The sequence below is a fragment of the Oncorhynchus masou genome, unplaced genomic scaffold (genome assembly GCF_036934945.1).
Source record: "Oncorhynchus masou masou isolate Uvic2021 unplaced genomic scaffold, UVic_Omas_1.1 unplaced_scaffold_1552, whole genome shotgun sequence".
In the NCBI taxonomy this organism is placed as follows: domain Eukaryota; kingdom Metazoa; phylum Chordata; class Actinopteri; order Salmoniformes; family Salmonidae; genus Oncorhynchus; species Oncorhynchus masou.
Window position 1 is genome coordinate 38,220 of NW_027005571.1, and position 18,295 is coordinate 56,514.

The 18,295-nt window shown below is 39.7% G+C and overlaps 1 protein-coding gene across 1 annotated transcript; it reads left to right on the plus strand.

Moving 5' to 3' along the window:
- The first annotated feature begins 243 nt into the window (after positions 1-243).
- Positions 244-17,957, plus strand: LOC135531200 (antimicrobial peptide NK-lysin-like). Its single transcript, XM_064959316.1, has 4 exons — positions 244-471; positions 5,284-5,383; positions 12,016-12,102; positions 17,390-17,957. Exons 2-4 carry the CDS (start codon positions 5,339-5,341, stop codon positions 17,549-17,551), a joined length of 294 nt encoding a protein of 97 aa, XP_064815388.1. The 5' UTR covers positions 244-471; positions 5,284-5,338; the 3' UTR covers positions 17,552-17,957.
- The last annotated feature ends 338 nt before the right edge of the window (positions 17,958-18,295 follow it).

Consider the following 18,295-nt stretch of genomic DNA (forward strand, 5'->3'; position numbering starts at 1 on the left):
CCAGTGGAGTTTCAGAAACTTGTAGAATCTATGCCAAGGTGAATTGAAGCTGTTCTGGCTCGTGGATGCCCAACACCCTATTAAGACACTCTGTTGGTGTTTCCTTTATTTGGGCAGTTATCTGTATTTGTGGTACAGCTAGTGAAAAAGGAAGTCAGCTTTCTGATCTTCGCTTTGAAGAATGATAGTGTTTCAATGCCCATTTATAAAATACCTTAAACAACAATATTGCCCCCCCCCACCCGGGCTCAGATCCAATCCCTCAACCTTGCTAACAACGCTCCTTCCCCTCCACAACGGCAACCAATCAAGCCAGAGGCAATGGGTAGAAAAGAGCAGACGTTCTGTGCTCTCTAACCAGGACCAAGTTAACTACACTGGCTTACAACAGTTGCTTTATTATCCATTTCTACCTTTTGACTGAGAAGAAGATGAGGGTCATCAATATCGGTCTTCTGCTGGTTTGTGCAGGTAAATATATGGGTCTTCTTTTGTGAAATATGGGTGATATGTCAGAAAAATGTCATATTGAAATCCAGCTTTAGGGTAAATCCGTTTGAATTCATTACATGTTTGCCCATGGAAGAAGTGGTCAGAAAGTAAAATTTTGGTCCTGATTAACATTCAGGAGACAAAAGGTGCTCAAAGTTGAATAATTTTGCATACACCACCATACCATGAGACATCCATGTCTTCATCACTGGAAAAGATAAACAGTTGAGTTTAAATGCTTACAAGTGTTGTCAATCTACAGTGTTTTATTATGTCTTGAATATTTTTCTTTTATAAAGAATTGTCATTTTGAAAACTGTTAATATGACAATGGTTAATCAAATCTCCCCATTTCTGCCCATTTCTTTGCTCAGTTTTGCATAAACACTTTCCATAATGTAATTTTGGTGAATGGCGAGACTGGTGAGAGTTAAAACTCCTTTGCATAAACTGTCTACATTACTACATATACAGTATAAATGGCTAATTATGGAAAATAAGATAAACAGGATTTTTAAAGTATATATTTTTTAATGGCTATATATAATACAAATCGAGGTAAGGGCGATGGAAATGCATTTGACAGTTGATCTGCTTCTGTTTTGTGGGTGGCACTGGGTGCTCTTTTCGAAGGATGGGTCCCAGTCTCTCGGGTCCATGGGATGCTGGGGGCCTTTTGGCGGTCTGCCGGGCATTGGGATGACAACCCAACTCGGGATGAGGAGGGCTTTTAGTGGGTGGAATAGTGGGGACCAATTGGAGGTTTACTCAGTAGCAATGCAAATATCAAATATCATCAGCTTTAGACATTCAATCATCATGTTATATTTTAATGGTACGTTTACAAACCTTATATTATGATAAATAGAATAGAAACTTGTGTTTCATTATGGTAATTGGTGAAATAAGTATAGCCAGTTATAATTGTAATGTTTATATGACAGATCATAAGAAAGATAATAAGAAAAGACCATCAGTATTTACCTGGCTAAAGAGAAGGAATATGTCATGGATATATTGGAATTAGTGGATATGGATATATGACCTAGAGAGATATACATGGCGGAGGCTTAATCAAGCTAGTCGTCTTGATTACTTTCTTATGTCATTCTCTCTGGCACCAAAACTTTAAAAAAGTGTTGATAGGGGACAGAATGCGGTCGGATAATCACATAATTGGCGTATATATAAAACTCTTACAGAATTTTCACGTGGCGAGGATATTAGAAATTGAATCAAAGCCTACTGGATAAACTTGGACAGAATAATTTATAACTGACTTTTCCGATATACCATAGGTACAGCAGATTCCCTTATTGTATGGGGCACTTTTAAATGTGCCTTTAGAGGCCATGCAATTCAGCACGCATCTATAAAACAAAAGCAATTTTGGTCAAAAGAGTCCATATTAACAAAGGAAACTGAAGGACTAACAGTACAGTTAAATAGCAATAAAACTGTACCATAGAGAGACAGAATACGTTAGAGGAAAAACAAAAAGAAATGGAGGAACTTATTCAAGAAAGATCCAGTGTAATATATTATAAAAATAAAGCGAAATGGATGGAATATCGGAAAAATGCACCAAATTATTTTTCAATCTTCAACATAGAAATGCCGCCAACAATTTTTTTACTGGAGTACAACACGGTTATCCATTATCGGCATATATATTTATTATTGCCATTGAAATATTAGGTGTTAAAATTAGATCCAACAATAATATTAAAGGGATTAGAAATCCGTGGTTTAAAAAAAAAAAAAGGTGTCATTGTACGCTGATGATTCATGTTTTCTTTCAAAACCACAATTTGTATCCCTGCACAGCCTCAGAGGATCTAGATACTTTTTCTAAACTCTCTGGATTTAAACCAAATTATGAGAAATTATGAGAAATTATTTTTTACATTACCGTGTAGTTTACCAATAAAATGCTCTGTAGATATTGCTGCGAGGAAAGCAGAGGCATTATATCATTTATAATGGGACTGTCCATATGTAGCTTATTTTTGGTCACAGGTCCAGGAATGGCTGAAGAATTGAAGAAAAGCAACATTTACCTAGTACTAATGCTGCAGATAGCAACACTGGGTGATTTTAAAAGTCATAGTCAATCGACCAAAAATATAATAATTATTTTATCATAATCATTTTTTTAATCTTTAATTTACAAACAGTAGAAGCTATGATAATAGAAAGGTTCAGTACTTTTGTGAAGCATCACAGCACAATTGACAATATATATGTCAAATAGAAATCCAGGGAAATTTTACTTGGATTAAATGTCAGGAATTGTGAAAAACTGAGTTTAAAAGTATTTGGTTAAGGTGTATGTAAACTTCCGCCAAATACATTTAAACTCAGTTTTTCACAATTATTATTTTTTTTAAACTTGGGTCAAACATTTTGGGTATCCTTCCACAATCTTCCCACAATAAATTGGGTGAATTTTGGCCCATTCCTCCTGACAGAGCTGGTGTAACCGAGTCAGTTTGTTAGGCCTCCTTGCTCGCACACACTTTTTCAGTTCTACCCACACATTTTATGGGATTGAGGTCAGGGCTTTGTGATGGCCACTCCAATACCTTGACTTTGTTGTCCTTAACTTCATTTTGCTACAACTTTGGAAGAATGCTTGGGGTCATTGTCCATTAAGAAGACCCATTTGTGACCAAGCTTTAACTTCCTGACCGATGTCTTGAAATGTTGCTTCAATATATCCACATCATTTTCCATCCTCATGATGTCATCTATTTTGAGAAGTGCAACAGGCCCTCCTGCAGCAAAGCACCCCCACAACATGATGCTGCCACCCCTGTGCTTCAGGGTTGGGATGGTGTTCATCAGCTTGCAAGCATCCCCCTTTTTCCTCCAAACATAACGATGGTCATTTCTCCAAAAAGTACGGTCTTTGTCCCCATGTGCAGATGCAAACCGTAGTCTGGCTTTTTATGGCGCCTTTCAGGTTATGTCGATATAGGACTCGTTTTACTGTGGATACAGATGCTTTTGTAACTGTTTCCTCCAGCATCTTCACAAGGTCCTTTGCTGTTGTTCTGTGATTGATTTCCACTTTCCGCACCAAAGTACGTTCATCTCTAGGAGACAAAAGGCGTCTCCTTCCTGAGCGGTGTGACGGCTGCGTCGTCCCATGGTGTTTATACTTGCGTACTATTGGTTGTACAGATGAATGTGGTACCTTCAGGCATTTGGTAATTGCTCCCAAGGATGAACCAGACTTGTGGAGGTCTACAATTTCCTTTTTTGAGGTCTTGGCTAATTTCTTTTAATTTAATTTTCAAATGATGTCAAGCAGAGGCACTGAGTTTGAAGGTTGGCCTTGAAATACATCCACAGGTACACCTCAAATTGACTCAAATGAAGTCAATTAGCCTATCAGAAGCTTCTGAAGCCATGATATAGTTTTCTGGAATTTTCCAAGCTGTTTATTAAAAGGCACATTCAACTTAGTGTATGTAAACTTCTGACCCACTGGAATTGTGATACAGTGAATTATAAGTGCAATAATCTGTCTCTACACAATTGGTGGAACAATTAATTGCTTCAAGCACAAAGTAGATGTCCTAACCGACTTTCCTAAACTATAGTTTGTTAACAAGAAATTTATGGAGTGGTTGAAAAACGAGTTTTAATGACTCCAACCTAAGTGTATGCAAACTTCCGACTTCAACTGTATATAGATATATATATTTAGCCCAAAAATATATGGGGGATTGAAAATTATGCAGACGATTACATTGATGGAGCAACAATCTGCAATATTAAAGCTGACCCCCCCCTTACTTCACAATTAATTTTATTTAAAAAAAGAATGCATCTAAAAAACGCGTCAACTCCGATTATTTTGAAGCATAAACCCTATTTCAAATCTGAGCTTTTTGTGTTGTTTCCGCCATCGGTTGAGACAACATGCGTGTCATTTCAAATCATAGAAAAAATAATTAATAGATGGTACATATGCCTTCAAGACCACTGCAACTTAGATGGTAAACCATTTACATTTTAAATTAATAGTAATTTTTACTTCTAATTACTCCCACAAAGATGACCCACCCGCTGCCAAATGTCAACTTAAATGGTCATGTCGATTCCGGTATCTTTTATGATTTCAATAGGTTTCCTATGGAGGATTTGCAGTATAATTTTTAACAACAGATATTCCCATTCAAGTCAACATTCTCTGATGTGTGGACCTCCAACCATTAGATTCACATTTTAGTACATTTATCAGCCAAAACATGATATCCACCCTGTCTTCAAGAGCATGTTGTGTCTCAACCGATGGCGGTTAGATGATGATGTAGAATAGGGTCTAAACTACAACATCTGTCAACATGAAAAAATAGAAATCTTCACGTTTTTAGATCATTGATTTTTTTTAAAGGTAAAAAATATTAACTTTTTATTGTAAACTCCCCCCCCCCAGAAATTATAAAATATTTGACAACCCCATTTGTAAGCTTTTAAATTATATTAATCTCAACCATTGAATATTTCCCAGTGATGAAGACATGGATGTCTCATAGTATGGTGGGTTATGCAAAATATGTAAACATTGAACACTTTTATCTCTTTAATATCTTGGCATTCAGATCTAAAATGTCACTTTCTGAGCACTCCTACAATGGTCATATATGGACGGAATCATTCAAATCGAAAGGGGTGCTGTCAAAAAGTGATTGAATCCAAATGGATTGACCATTTATCTATTGTAAAGATGTTACCGTTTTTGTCATAAAATGACAATGCTAATAGAATCTTTTTTTGTAGCCTTTGCTCAGTCCTTCAAGTCTCAAGGTGGGGGAATCTGAAAGAGGAGGAGGACATGTGGAGGGACTACCTAATGGACAGAGATGACAACCATGCCGAGGTAGTGTTGGAGACTTTTCATTGTATTGTATTAGTGAGTACTGCCCCGGACAAAAACACCTGATTCAGTTTGATAACTAGTTAATAAGTTGAATCTGGTATGCTTGTCCGGGTCTACCAAATAATTTGTACTGTTGGGGATACTCATGGACTCTAGTTGAGAAACACTGCCCAACACAATACCCAGCTAGCACATTTGGTTCCTTGGAAGGTGTGGGAACATATGTTTTTGGTTTAACATTGGCTGTGGGAAAGATATATTTTTTTCTGACCAGAAAGGAACATTTTGTCTGTTCTGGGAACGTTTATTTTTAGGTTGCAGAGAGGTTCTGAGAACGTTTTATTTTGGTTCCTTTAATGCTTTTCTGGGAGGTTATATTAATGCTTTGAGAAGGGAAATTATAGGTTATTTTGAGGTTTTTGAATAACTTCCACTGAATGTTTCAATAAGACTTTTAATAACACTGCTAGTTTATTTCTTTGGAAATTCCTTATTCATTAATTATGCAAAAACATGTATTTTGTATTGTAACACAGAATTAGTCCACTGAGCCACCAGAATGAAACTAGCATGCCATTTCAAAGGAAACAAGCACTCATTAAGATCAGGTGTGGTCAATTAGTGGGCATGGCCAACACAACTTTACAGTGAAATGCTTACTTACATGCCCACTCTCAACAGAGTAGAGTTAAAAAAACTAACACACATATTTGCTAAATAAAAAAAGAAATTGTAACTCAATAAAAACAATAACGAGGCTATTTACAAGGAGCACCAGTACCATGTCAATGTGCAGGGGTACGAGGCAGTTGAGGAAATTTAGTATGTACATGTGGGTAGGGGTAAAAGTGTCTAGGCAATCAAGATATATAATAAACAGAATAGCAGCAGTGTATGTGGGAGTGTGTCTATGTGTGAGTGTCGTCAATATGTATGTGGTGTGTGTGTGTGAGCATATGAGTGTGTTGGAGTGTCAGTGTAGTATGTGTGAGTGTGTAGATTGAGTCTAGTGAGTGTGCATAGAGCCAGTGCAAGGAAGTCAATTTAGATCAGGAAACAAATAACAAAGGGGTTAAATTTAAATTGTGTGGGTAGCCATTTGATTAACTGTTCAGCAGTCTTATTGCCTGAGGGTAGAAGCTGTTTAGGTGCCTTTTGGACAAAGACTTGGCACTCCGGTACTGCTTGCCGTGGGGTAGCATAGAGAATAGTTTATGACTTGGGTGGCTGCAGTTTTTCACCATTTTTAGGGCCTTTCTCTGACACCTCCTGATATAGAGGTCCTGGATGGCAGGGAATTTGTCCCCAGTGAACATACTTCAAACTTCTTATGGCTTGGGGCAGTATTTCGACGTCTGGATGAGAAGCGTGCCCAAAGTAAACTGCCTGTTAATCAGGCCCAGAAGCTAGGACATGCATATAATTGGTAGATTTGGATAGAAAACACTCTAAAGTTTAATGTCTATGATTATAACAGATCTGATATGGCAGGCGAAAACCTGAGGAAAATCCATCCAGGATGTGGGATTTTTTTGATTAGTGTATTTTCAATTGAATGCCTATACAGTATCTAATGGGTTAGGATCCAGATTGCAGTTCCTATGGCTTCCACTAGATGTCAACAGTCTTTAGACCTTGTTTCAGGCTTGTCTTCTGAAAAATGAAGAAGAATGAGACCTTTTGTCAGTGGACTGAGGAAGAATTCAGAGCTGGTTTGCGCTCGTGACCGATTACGCACCCTTCGTTGTCTTTCCTTTCTATTGAATACGCTATTGTCCGGTTTAAATATTATCGATTATTTAGACAATTGTCAACCTGAGGATTAATTGTAAACATTGTTTGACATGTTTCGACGAACTTTACTGGTACTATTAGGATGAATTCGTCTGCATGACCGCCTTGGAGCATGTGGATTAATGAACAAAACGCGCCAACAAAACTGAGTTTTTGGGATACAAAGAGGGACTTTATCGAACAAAACAAACATTATAGTGTAGCTGGGACTCTTGTGACTGCAACCATATGAAGATCTTCAAAGGTAAGTGATTAATTTTAGAGCTGTCCGCAGATAATCGCATTTTATGCTTTCACCGTAAAGCTTTTTTGAAATCTGACAATGCGGCTGGATTTCTTGGCAAGTCTGTGTATTTGGTTACCAAGGCAACTACTGTAGCTATCTAGTAAACTTCCTAGCTACTTCAGTTAACCTCTCTGGGATAGGGGGACGCTTGTGTCCCACTTCGCCAATTTCCAGGTAAAATGCAGAGCGACAAATTCAAATAAAATTATATAAAAATCAAACTTTCATTAAATCACACATGTAAGATACCAAATTAAAACTACACTCGTTGTGAATCCAGCCAATATGTCAGATTTCAAAAAGGCTTTTCGGCGAAAGCATAAGATGCTATTATCTGATGATAGCACAACAGTAAAAGAGAGAGTAGCATATTTCAACCCAGCAGGTGCAACACAAAACACAGAAATAAAATGTAAATCATTCCTTACCTTTGACAAGCTTCTTTTGTTGGCACTCAAATATGTCCCATAAACATCACAAATAGTCCTTTTGTTCAATTAATTCTGTCCATATATATCAAAAATATCCATTTATTTGGCACGATTGATCCAGAAAAAAACAGCTTCCAATTTGCGCAACATCACTACAAAATATCTCAAAAGTTACCTGTAAACTTTGCCAAAACATTTCAAACTTCTTTTGAAATACACCTTTAGGTATTTTTAACTTCTTGGATATGGGGGCGCTATTTTAATTTTTGGATGAAAAACGTTCCCGTTTTAAACAAGATATTTTGTCATGAAAAGTTGCTCGACTATGCATATAATTGACAGCTTTGGAAAGAAAACACTCTGACATTTCCAAAACTGCAAAGATATTGTCTGTGAGTGCCACAGAACTGATGTTACAGAAAAAAACCCAGATAAAAATCCAATCAGGAAGTGCCGCGTTTTTTGAAACCGCCTCATGCCAATGACTCCTTATATGGCTGTGAATGGGCCACGGATGAGCTTAGGCTTTCTGTCGCTTCCCCAAGGTGTCGACAGCATTGTGACGTATTTGTAGGCATATCATTGGAAGATTGACCATAAGAGACTACATCTACCAGGTGGTCGCTTGGTGTCCTCCGTCGCAATTATTGCAGTGACAGTCTTTGGAAACTGCAAACAAGTAGGTACTGCAAACAAGTCCCTTAGAAATCTAATTTCCCAATTATATTTTTTTGAATAGACAGTGACCTCAAACAAAACTGAATGGTTTGTCCTCGGGGTTTTGCCTGCTACATAAGTTCTGTTATACTCACATACATAATTCAAACCGTTTTAGAAACTTCAGAGTGTTTTCTATCCATATCTACTAATAATATAGATATCTTATATTCTGGTGATGAGTAGCAGGAAGTTGAATTTGGGCATGCTATTTATCCAAAAGTTAAAATGCTGCCCCCTATCCTGAATAAGTTTTAACAAGATGTTAATCTTTAAACCGATGTATAACACTGTATTTTTTATGAATATTTATTATGACTATTTCTGTATTTTGAATTTGGCGCTCTGCAATTTAACCGGATGTTGTCGAGGTGGGTCGCTAGCGGAACGCCTATGCCAGAAAGGTTTACTTCTTGAGTGTAGGGGGCAGGATTTTCGTTTTTGGCAAAAAAACGTACCCTTTTAGAAACGGCCTATTTCTCAGGCCAAGAAACAGTTTCCCAAACTGTCAAATAATTGTCTGTAAGTATAACAGAACTGATATTGCAGGCGAAAACCTGAGGAAAATCAAACCAGGAAGTGGCTTCTATTTTGAAAGCTCCATGTTCCATAGCCTGCCTTCGCTCCATTTAAAGGGATATTAACCCGATTCCTTTCCCTATGGCTTCCTCAAGGTGTCAAAAGTCTTTAGACATAGTTTCAGGCTTTTATTTTGAAAATGAGCAAGAAAGATATCACGTCAGTGGATAGCTGGGTGTTCGCAGAGTTTTGCTCTTGCAACAGAGTGGGCCAGCCATTGTCTCTCCCTCTCCTATTGAAAAAGAGACAGTCCCGGTTGATATATTATTGATTATATATTTTAAAAATAACCTGAGGGCTGTTTATAAAAACCGTTTGCATGTTTCTGTGGAAATTACGGATACTACTTGGAATTTTCATCTGCGATGTCGTGACCGCTCGAGCCTGTGGATTTCAAAAAATAACGCGCCAAACAAATGGAGGTATTTTGGATATAAAAATAATCTTTATGGAACAAAAGGAACATTTATTGTGTAACTGGGAATCTCGTGAGTGAAAACATCCGAAGATCATCAAAGGTAAGCGATTTAATCTATTGCTTTTCTGACTTTTGTGACCAATCTACTTGGCTGCTAGCTGTTTGTAATATTTTGTCTACTGAGAGAGATGCTCTTACATAAACGCTTGTTATGCTTTCGCCAAAAAGCTGTATTGAAATCTGACACGCCAGGTGGATTAACAACAAGCTAAGCTGTGTTTTGCTATATTGCTATAATATTGATTTCATGAAAATTTAGAAATGTTATTTGAATTTGGCACACTGACATTTAGCGGGTGTTGATGAAAATGATCCCGCTAACGGGATGGGTGCGTCAAGAAGTTAACAGGATAGAGTTTTGTTCATGCTGAGAACGGAATGTCTATGTTTTTAAATAGCCTTCTTTGTTCAAGTTGTGTCTATGGTGGTTTTCTTAACTTTCTCAGAAAGATTTGAGAACATGAATGAATAGAACCATGAAAACAACTTCATGCTTAAGTACAGAAATTCCCACAGAACAACGTTGCTTCTGAACATTCGTGGAACAATTTGAGAACATGACTTTAAATAGAACCATCAGGAAACATTATGCTAAAGTAATTAAATTTCCATAGAAATACGGTGTTTCTCTCGGTTTTCCTCTTGAAACTCTAGGGGGCGCAATTTCATTTTTGGATGAAAAACGTTCCCGTTTTAAACAAGATATTTTGTCACAAAAAGATGCTCGACTATGCATATAATTGATAGCTTTGGAAAGAAAACACTCTGAATTTTCCAGAACTGCAAAGATATTGTCTGTGGGTGCCCTAGAACGGGAGCTACAGGCAAAACCAAGATGAAACGGCAACCAGGAAACCAGCAGGATTTTTGAGGCTCCGTTTTCCATTGTCTCCTTATATGGCTGTGAATGCGAGAGGAATGAGCCTGCCCTTTCTGTCGTTTCCCCAAGGTGTCTGCAGCATTGTGACGTATTTGTAGGCATATCATTGGAAGATTGACCATAAGAGACTACATTTTCCAGGTGTCCGCCCGGTGTCCTCCGTCGAAATTGGTGCGTCTTTTTCAGCTGCTGGTATTTTTCCATGCGATTCTGAGGGGAAAGCAGGCTTCCACAAACTGCATATCAATGAAGAGATATGTGAAAAAACACCTTGAGGATTGATTCCAAACAACGTTTGCCATGTTTCGGTCGATATTATGGAGTTAATTCGGAAAAAGTTTGACGTTTTGGTGACTGAATTTTCGGTTCGTTTTGGTAGCCAAATGTGATGTACAAAACGGAGCGATTTCTCCTACACAAAGATTCTTTCAGGAAAAACTGAACATTTGCTATGTAACTGAGAGTCTCCTCATTGAAAACATCCGAAGCTCTTCAAAGGTAAATGATTTTATTTATTTGGTTATCTGGTTTTTGTGAAAATGTTGCGTGCTAAATGCTACTCAAAATGCTAAGCTAGCTTAGCATACTCTTACACAAATTAGTGATTTGCTATGGTTCAAAAGCATATTTTGAAACTCTGAGATGACAGTGTTGTTAAGAAAAGGCTAAGCTTGAGAGTAGGCGCATTATTTTCATTTTATTTGCGATTTTCAGAAATCGTTAACGTTGCGTTATGCTAATGAGCCTGAGGCTTTATTCACGATCCCGGATCCGGGATGGGGAGTATCAAGATTAACATTCACTGAACTATTTGAGAACTTTCCCGATGTCAAAACAGTTGAGAACGTTCAGAGATCATTACCAAAATGTAAATGTAACCATGTTTGAACTTTTAGGAAAGCTTATATTAAAGTAATTAAAAAAATGTTTCATGTGAAGTTCCTTAAATGTGCTGAGAATGTACCAAAGCCAACCCACTGGGCACACACATTTTGAATCAACGATGTATCCATGTCATTTCAAATGAAATTACGCTGAACCAATGTGGAATAGACATCGATTTGACGTCTGTGGGAAGCAACTTTCCCAGAAAGTTGCGGGAAGTTTGTTTGCAAAATAACCATAGGCCAACAACGCTCTCACCAAGCTCTAAGACACATGGTTCTCAGAACGGAATGTGCTAGCTGGGAAGCCTAAAGAAATTGGGGTTTGCATGAAAAAAATGGTAGCACCAGTGCCAGTCTGTTTGTGCTACCATCCCAACTCCTTGTCACCCATTGTCATGCCAAACATGTGAAGAGAGCAGAAACAGACTAAGCCCAGTGGTGATTGTTTTAATTAATCCCAAAGAAAGAAAGAAACATTCATCTAGGTTAATGTCATTATTTGGCAATACCATTTTGCCATGTCATATTTAAGTAAATACCTGGTCATTTTTGTAACCTAAAATGTCTCCCTCTCCCTCAGATCAAAGCTGTCCTTCCAGGTACCTGCTTTGCGTGTAAGCGCATCATCAACAAGGTCAAGGCCCAGCTGGATGGTGATAATAACAAGGTAATGATGACAGATTGCTCGCCTTCCATTTTACAGTCACAGAACAAACTCACGTTAGCTTTACACTCTTTAATAAATATATAATGCAAATACACTTTTTAGTTGTAGTGTTGATGGATTCTGGGTGCTAACTTCTAAACTTGGGATAGGGTAAATTTTCAGGTATCCTATTGAACTATTGAGTGCTTAGATTTAGAGGGTTACACCAGAAGTTAATGGTTATCTGTAAGGAGGAAGGTATATGGTGTGTGTGGGCTATTTACAGATGGGCTATGTAAAGGTACAATGATCGGTAAGCTGCTCTGACAGCTGATGCTTAAAGTTAGTGAGGGAGATATAAGTCTCCAGCTTCGGTGATTTTTGCAATTAGTTTCAGTCATTGGCAGCAGAGAACTGGGAGGAAAGGCGGCCAAAGGAGGAGATGGCTTTGGGGGTAACCAGTGAAATATACCTGCTGGAACGTGTGCTACGGGTGGGTGCTGCGATGGTGACCAGTGAGCTGAGATAAGGCGTGGCTTTACCTAGAGCATACAGGTCGCAGTGGTGGGTAGTATATGGGGCTTTGGTGACACAACGGAATGCACTGTGATAGACTACATCCAATTTGCTGACTAGAGTGTCAGAGTGTAACGGTTTTCTTCCTGTGAAGGAGAGGAGGACCAAATTGCAGCGTGGTTATTTATAAACACCTTTAATGAAAGATGAAAACGTGAACACTATACAAAATAAGAAAACGTGGAAAACCGAAGCAGTCCTAACTGGTGCAAAACACAGAGACAGGAACAAGCACCCACAAAATACCCAAAGAATATGTCTGCCTAAATATGGTTCCCAATCAGAGACAACGATAAACACCTGCCTCTGATTGAGAACCACTCCAGGCAACCATAGACTTACCTAGAACACTCAACTGAACACAACCCCATAGACTACAAAACGTCTAGACAAAACAAGATACATAAATCACCCATGTCACACCCTGGCCTAACCAACATAATAAAGAAAACACAGAATACTAAGGCCAGGGCGTGACACGGAGGTTATTTTGTAAAGGATATCGCCAAAGTCAAGGATCGGTAGGATAGTTCGTTTTACGATGGTATGTTTGGCAGCATGAGTGAAGGATGCTTTGTTGCGAAATAGGAAGCCAATTCTAGATTTAATTTTGGATTGGAGATGCTTAATGTGAGTCTGGAAAGAGAGTTTACAGTCGAACCAGACACCTAGGTATTTGTAGGTGTCCACATATTCTAAGTCAGAACCGTCCAGAGTAGTGACGCTAGAAGGGCGGGCTGGTGAGGGCAGCGATCGGTTGAAGAGCATGCATTTAGTTTTAATTGCATTTAAGAGCAGTTGGAGGCCATGGAAGGAGTGTTGTATAGCATTGAAGCTCATCTGGAGGTTTGTTAACACAGTGTCAAAAGAATGGCAAGAAGTATACAGAATGGTGTTGAGGTGGATCAGAGAATCACCAGCAGCGACGTCATTGATGTATACAGAGAAAAGAGTCGGCCCGAGAATTGAACCCTGTGGCACCCCCATAGATTGCCAGAGGTCCGGACAACAGGCTCTCCGATTTGACACACTGAACTCTGAGAAGTAGTTTGTGAACCAGGCAAGGCAGTCATTTGAGAAACCAATGCTGTTGAGTCTGCCGATAAGAATGCAGTGACTGACAGAGTAGAAAGCCTTGGCCAGTCCGATGAATACGGCTGCACAGTATTGTGTTTTACCGATGGCAGTTATGATATCGTTTAGGACCTTGAGAGTGGCTGAGGTGCACCCATGACCAGCTCGGAAACCAGATGGCATAGCGGAGAAGGTACGGTGGGAATCGAAATGGTCTGGAATCTGTTTGTTAACTTGGCTTTCCTTTAGAAAGGCAGGGTAGGATAGATATAGGTCTGTAACAGTTTGGGTCTAGAGTGTCACCGCCTTTGAAGAGGGGGATGACCGCGGCAGCTGTTCAGTATTTAGGGATCTCAGACGAAACGAAAGAGAGGTTGACCAGGCTAGTAATAGGGGTTGCAACAATTGCAGTGGATCATTTTAGAAAGAGAGGATCCAGATTGTCTAGCCCGGCTGATTTGTAGGGGTCCAGATTTTGTCAGCTTTCATAACATCAGCTATCTGGATTTGGGTGAAGGACAAATGGGGGAGGCTTGGGCAAGTTGCTGTGGGGGGGTACAGGGCTGTTGACCGGGGTAGGGGTAGCCAGGTGGAAAGCATGGCCAGCCGTAGAAAAATGCTTATTGAAATTCTCAATTATCGTGGATTTATTGGTGGTGACAGTGTTTCCTAGCCTCAGTGCAGTGGGCAGCTGGGAGGAGGTGCTCTTATTCTCCATGGACTTTACAGTGTCCCAGAACTTGTTGGAGTTTGTGCTATAGGATGCACATTTCTGTTTGAAAAAGCTAGCCTTTGCTCTCCTAACTGCCTATGTTAACTGCCTAACCTGCCTGGGGCTATCCGATGCTATTGCAGTACGCCACAGGATGTTTTTGTGCTGGTCAAGGCCAGTCAGGTCTGGAGTGAACCAAGGGCTAATGGGGCATGCTTTTTAATGGGGCATGCTTGTTTAAGATGGTGAGGAAAGCACTTTTAAAGAATAACCAGGCATCCAGTACTGACGGAATGAGGTCAATATCCTTCCAGGATACCTGGGCTAGGTCGATTAGAAAGGCCTGCTTGCTGAAATTGTTTTAGGTAGCGTTTGACAATGATGAGGGGTGGTTGTTTGACCGCGGATCCATTACGGATGCATGCAATGAGGCAGTGATTGCTGAGATCCTGGCTGAAGACAGCAGAGGTGTATTTAGAGGGCATGTTGGTCAGGATGATATCTATGAGGGTGCCCGTGTTTACGGATTTAGGGTAGTACCTGGTAGGCTTCATGATAATTTGTGTGAGATTCAGGGCATCTAGTTTATATTGTAGGATGGCCGGGGTGTTAAGCATGTCTCAGTTAGGTCACCTAAAAGTACGAGCTCTGAAGATAGATGTGTGGCAATCAATTCCATATGGTGTCCAGGGCACAGCTGGGGCTGAAGGTGGTCTATAACAAGCGGCAACGGTGAGAGAGTTGTTTCTGGAAATGTGGATTTTTAAAAGTAGAAACTCAAACTGTTTGGGCATAGACCGGGATAGCATGATAGAACTCTGCAGGCTAACTCCACCCCCTTTGGAAGTTCTATCTTCGCAAACATTTTTGTAGTTGGGGGATGGACATTTCTGAATTTTTGGTGGCCTTCCTAAGCCAGGATTCAGACACTGCTAAAGCAGCGAATAAAACAAATTTAGGGAGGTGGCTTCTGATATTAACATGCATGAAACCAATGCTTTTACGGTTACAGAAGTCAACAAATGATACTGCCTATTCAGGGGCAGATTTGTACCTTGTCAGTTCAGGGATTTGAACTTGCAACCTTCCAGTTACTAGTCCAACACTCTAACCACTAGGCTACCCTGCCTCACCGGTATGCCTACACGCTATAAGAACTGGTCGTCTAGTGCGTTGAGAACAGAGAATAAAAGGAGCAGATTTCTGGGCATGGGCATAGATTCAAGGCATAATGTACAGACAAGAGTATGGTAGGATGTGAGTACAGTGGAGGTAAACCTAGGTGTTGAGTGACGATGAGAGAGGTTTTCGTCTCTGGAGGGACAAGTTAAAGCATGTGAGGTCTCCACATGTGTGTGGGGGGGGGGGACGAAATAGCTGTCTAAGGCATTTTGAGCGGGACTGAGGCCTCAACAATGAAATAAAACAGTAAAAACTAGCCAAGACAGCAGTAGACAAGGAATATTGACATTAGAGAGAGGCATAAAGAAATCACAGGTGTTGATCAGGAGAGCTAAGGCAACAATGGGTAAATGGAGATGAATGGGCAGAGTGGGTAAGTTAGGTACATGCAGGACCTGGGTTCGAGGCTGGGGCCGACAGTGAAACAAAAGTAGGTACTGTGTTATTGAAACAGTCCCGGGGCATCAGCTGTGTACCCGAGTGATCATAGGGTCAAAAGAGCAGCAATAGGTGAGTCAAGGTACTGTTCGGTAGTCACTACTACGCTAGGCGAGCACTGAACACAGCATTTATAAAAACTAGCAGGCTGGTGCTAGTAAATGGTTTTTCGGCAACATCGTAACATAATAGCTTGTTGAGAACACATCGGGCGATCATGTCGGCAGTCCAGTCGTGATGGATTGACGGGGCTCCATGTTGACAATAAAGGGTTCAGGCAAATTAGCAAAGGAGGTATTGTAGCCCTAGCATTAGCTGGTATATATATATATAATGTATATATAATGTATATATATATATACATTTTTTATTACCTTAATTTAACTAGGCAAGTAAGTTAAGAACAAATTCTTAGTTTCAATGACGACCTAGCTTGAGGCCAGCTCAAGGCTAGCTGGTGCTTGCTTCGGGACAGAGGTGTTAGCTAACAGTAGCCACTCATTAGCAGCGAGCAAGCTGCAATGATCCAGAGTAATGATCCGGTGTAATGATCCAGAGCGGCAGGAATCCGATGATATGATGTAGAGAAGCAGTCCGATATGCTCTGGGTTGATATCGCGCTGTGCAGACTGGCAGGTGTTGTCCGATATAAAACTGGCTGATGACGGGGAAAAAGGTGAGGACCGCAAGCCGTGGCTAACAAAGACTAGTAGCTAGTTAGCTGGCTAGCTCCTGATGGAAGTTCTAGCTATGAGGTATAAAAATAGCAGATCCGTACCACACTGGGTGAGGCGTGTTGCAGGAAAGTATATTTTGTTTGTAGATAGAAAGTGAGATTAAGATATATACGAGAAAGACTGGCTATTTACATGGGATAAAACACGGGATAAGACAAAGACAGATACACACGTCCAACTGCAGCGCCATCTTAGATTCAATAAAGATGCAAATGTTTAGCGAGAAGGAGGGAGACTCCACTCAAAGTCGGGTACATATACCACAACTATTTTAAACATGTCTTTGTCTAATGCAACTGTATTGACCCTCTGGGAAGAATAAACTTGGTTTTGGCTGTCATAGTGTCCGTTGAGTTTGTACTCTGAAAATGTGAAGCCAACAGTGTAAACACAACAGTCTCATCAATATACAGTATTTTATAGCCATAATAAATCCTAGTCAGGTTCATATTGAAATGATTGAGAAACCCCTTTATACTGCTATATCTCTGCAATTCTCACAATGTTATGTAAGAAATTAATTTGTGTCACCAATGACACAAAAAAAACATTCTGTAAGTGATCTATCTCTCTATATTTTTACTTGCAGGATAACATATCTGCTAAACTGGACTCTATTTGTGGCAGCATGGGGATACTCAAAGCCATCTGCAAGAAACTTGTCAATAAATACAAAGAAAAACTGATTGACGAACTTGTCAATGATGAGGACGCAAAGGATGCCTGTAAGAAATTGAAGCTATGCAAATAAAATACCATTTACCCATGATTGCCCTGTGCACACGCTTCTTTCAGAACACGCTGTCATAGCTTACCTTAACATTATTTTCAATAACAACTGCCTGGATGGAATGGCAGTCTTTAAAGTCACTTATTAACATTGCTAAAGACTGACATTCCATCCAGACAGAAGAGGACTGGCCACCCATCAGAGCCTGGTTCCTCTAGGTTTCTTCCCAGGTTCCTGCCTTTCTAGAGAGTTTTTCCTAGCCACCATGCTCCTACATCTGCATTGCTTGCTGTTTGGGGTTTATGGCTGGGTTTCTGTATAGCACTTTGTGACATCGGGTGGTGTAAAACAGGCTTCATAAGTATATTTGATTGATTGATTGATTACAACTGCAATTTTCATTGAATTAAATACTGGTTATTCAAAACGGTCTCCTTCATTTCACTATAAAACCCTTGCTATTAATGTATACTATCTCCCTGGAATGCATTCTAAAATGAGGGGCTTGGTCTCTCCCTTTTGGATATTTTACATTGGAAAAATCATCCTGTGAATTAGGGCTCAATTTGATTGTATCGTGGAAGATCCAAGTTATAGCTTGAATTAAATTTAAAGGCGAAATGACATTCATTTTTACCTTTATTTAACTAGGCAAGTCAGTTTTAAGAACAAATTCTTATTTCAATGATGGCCTAGGAACAGTGGGTTAACTGCCTTGTTCAGGGGCAGAACAACAGATTTATACCTTGTCAGTTTAGGGATTTG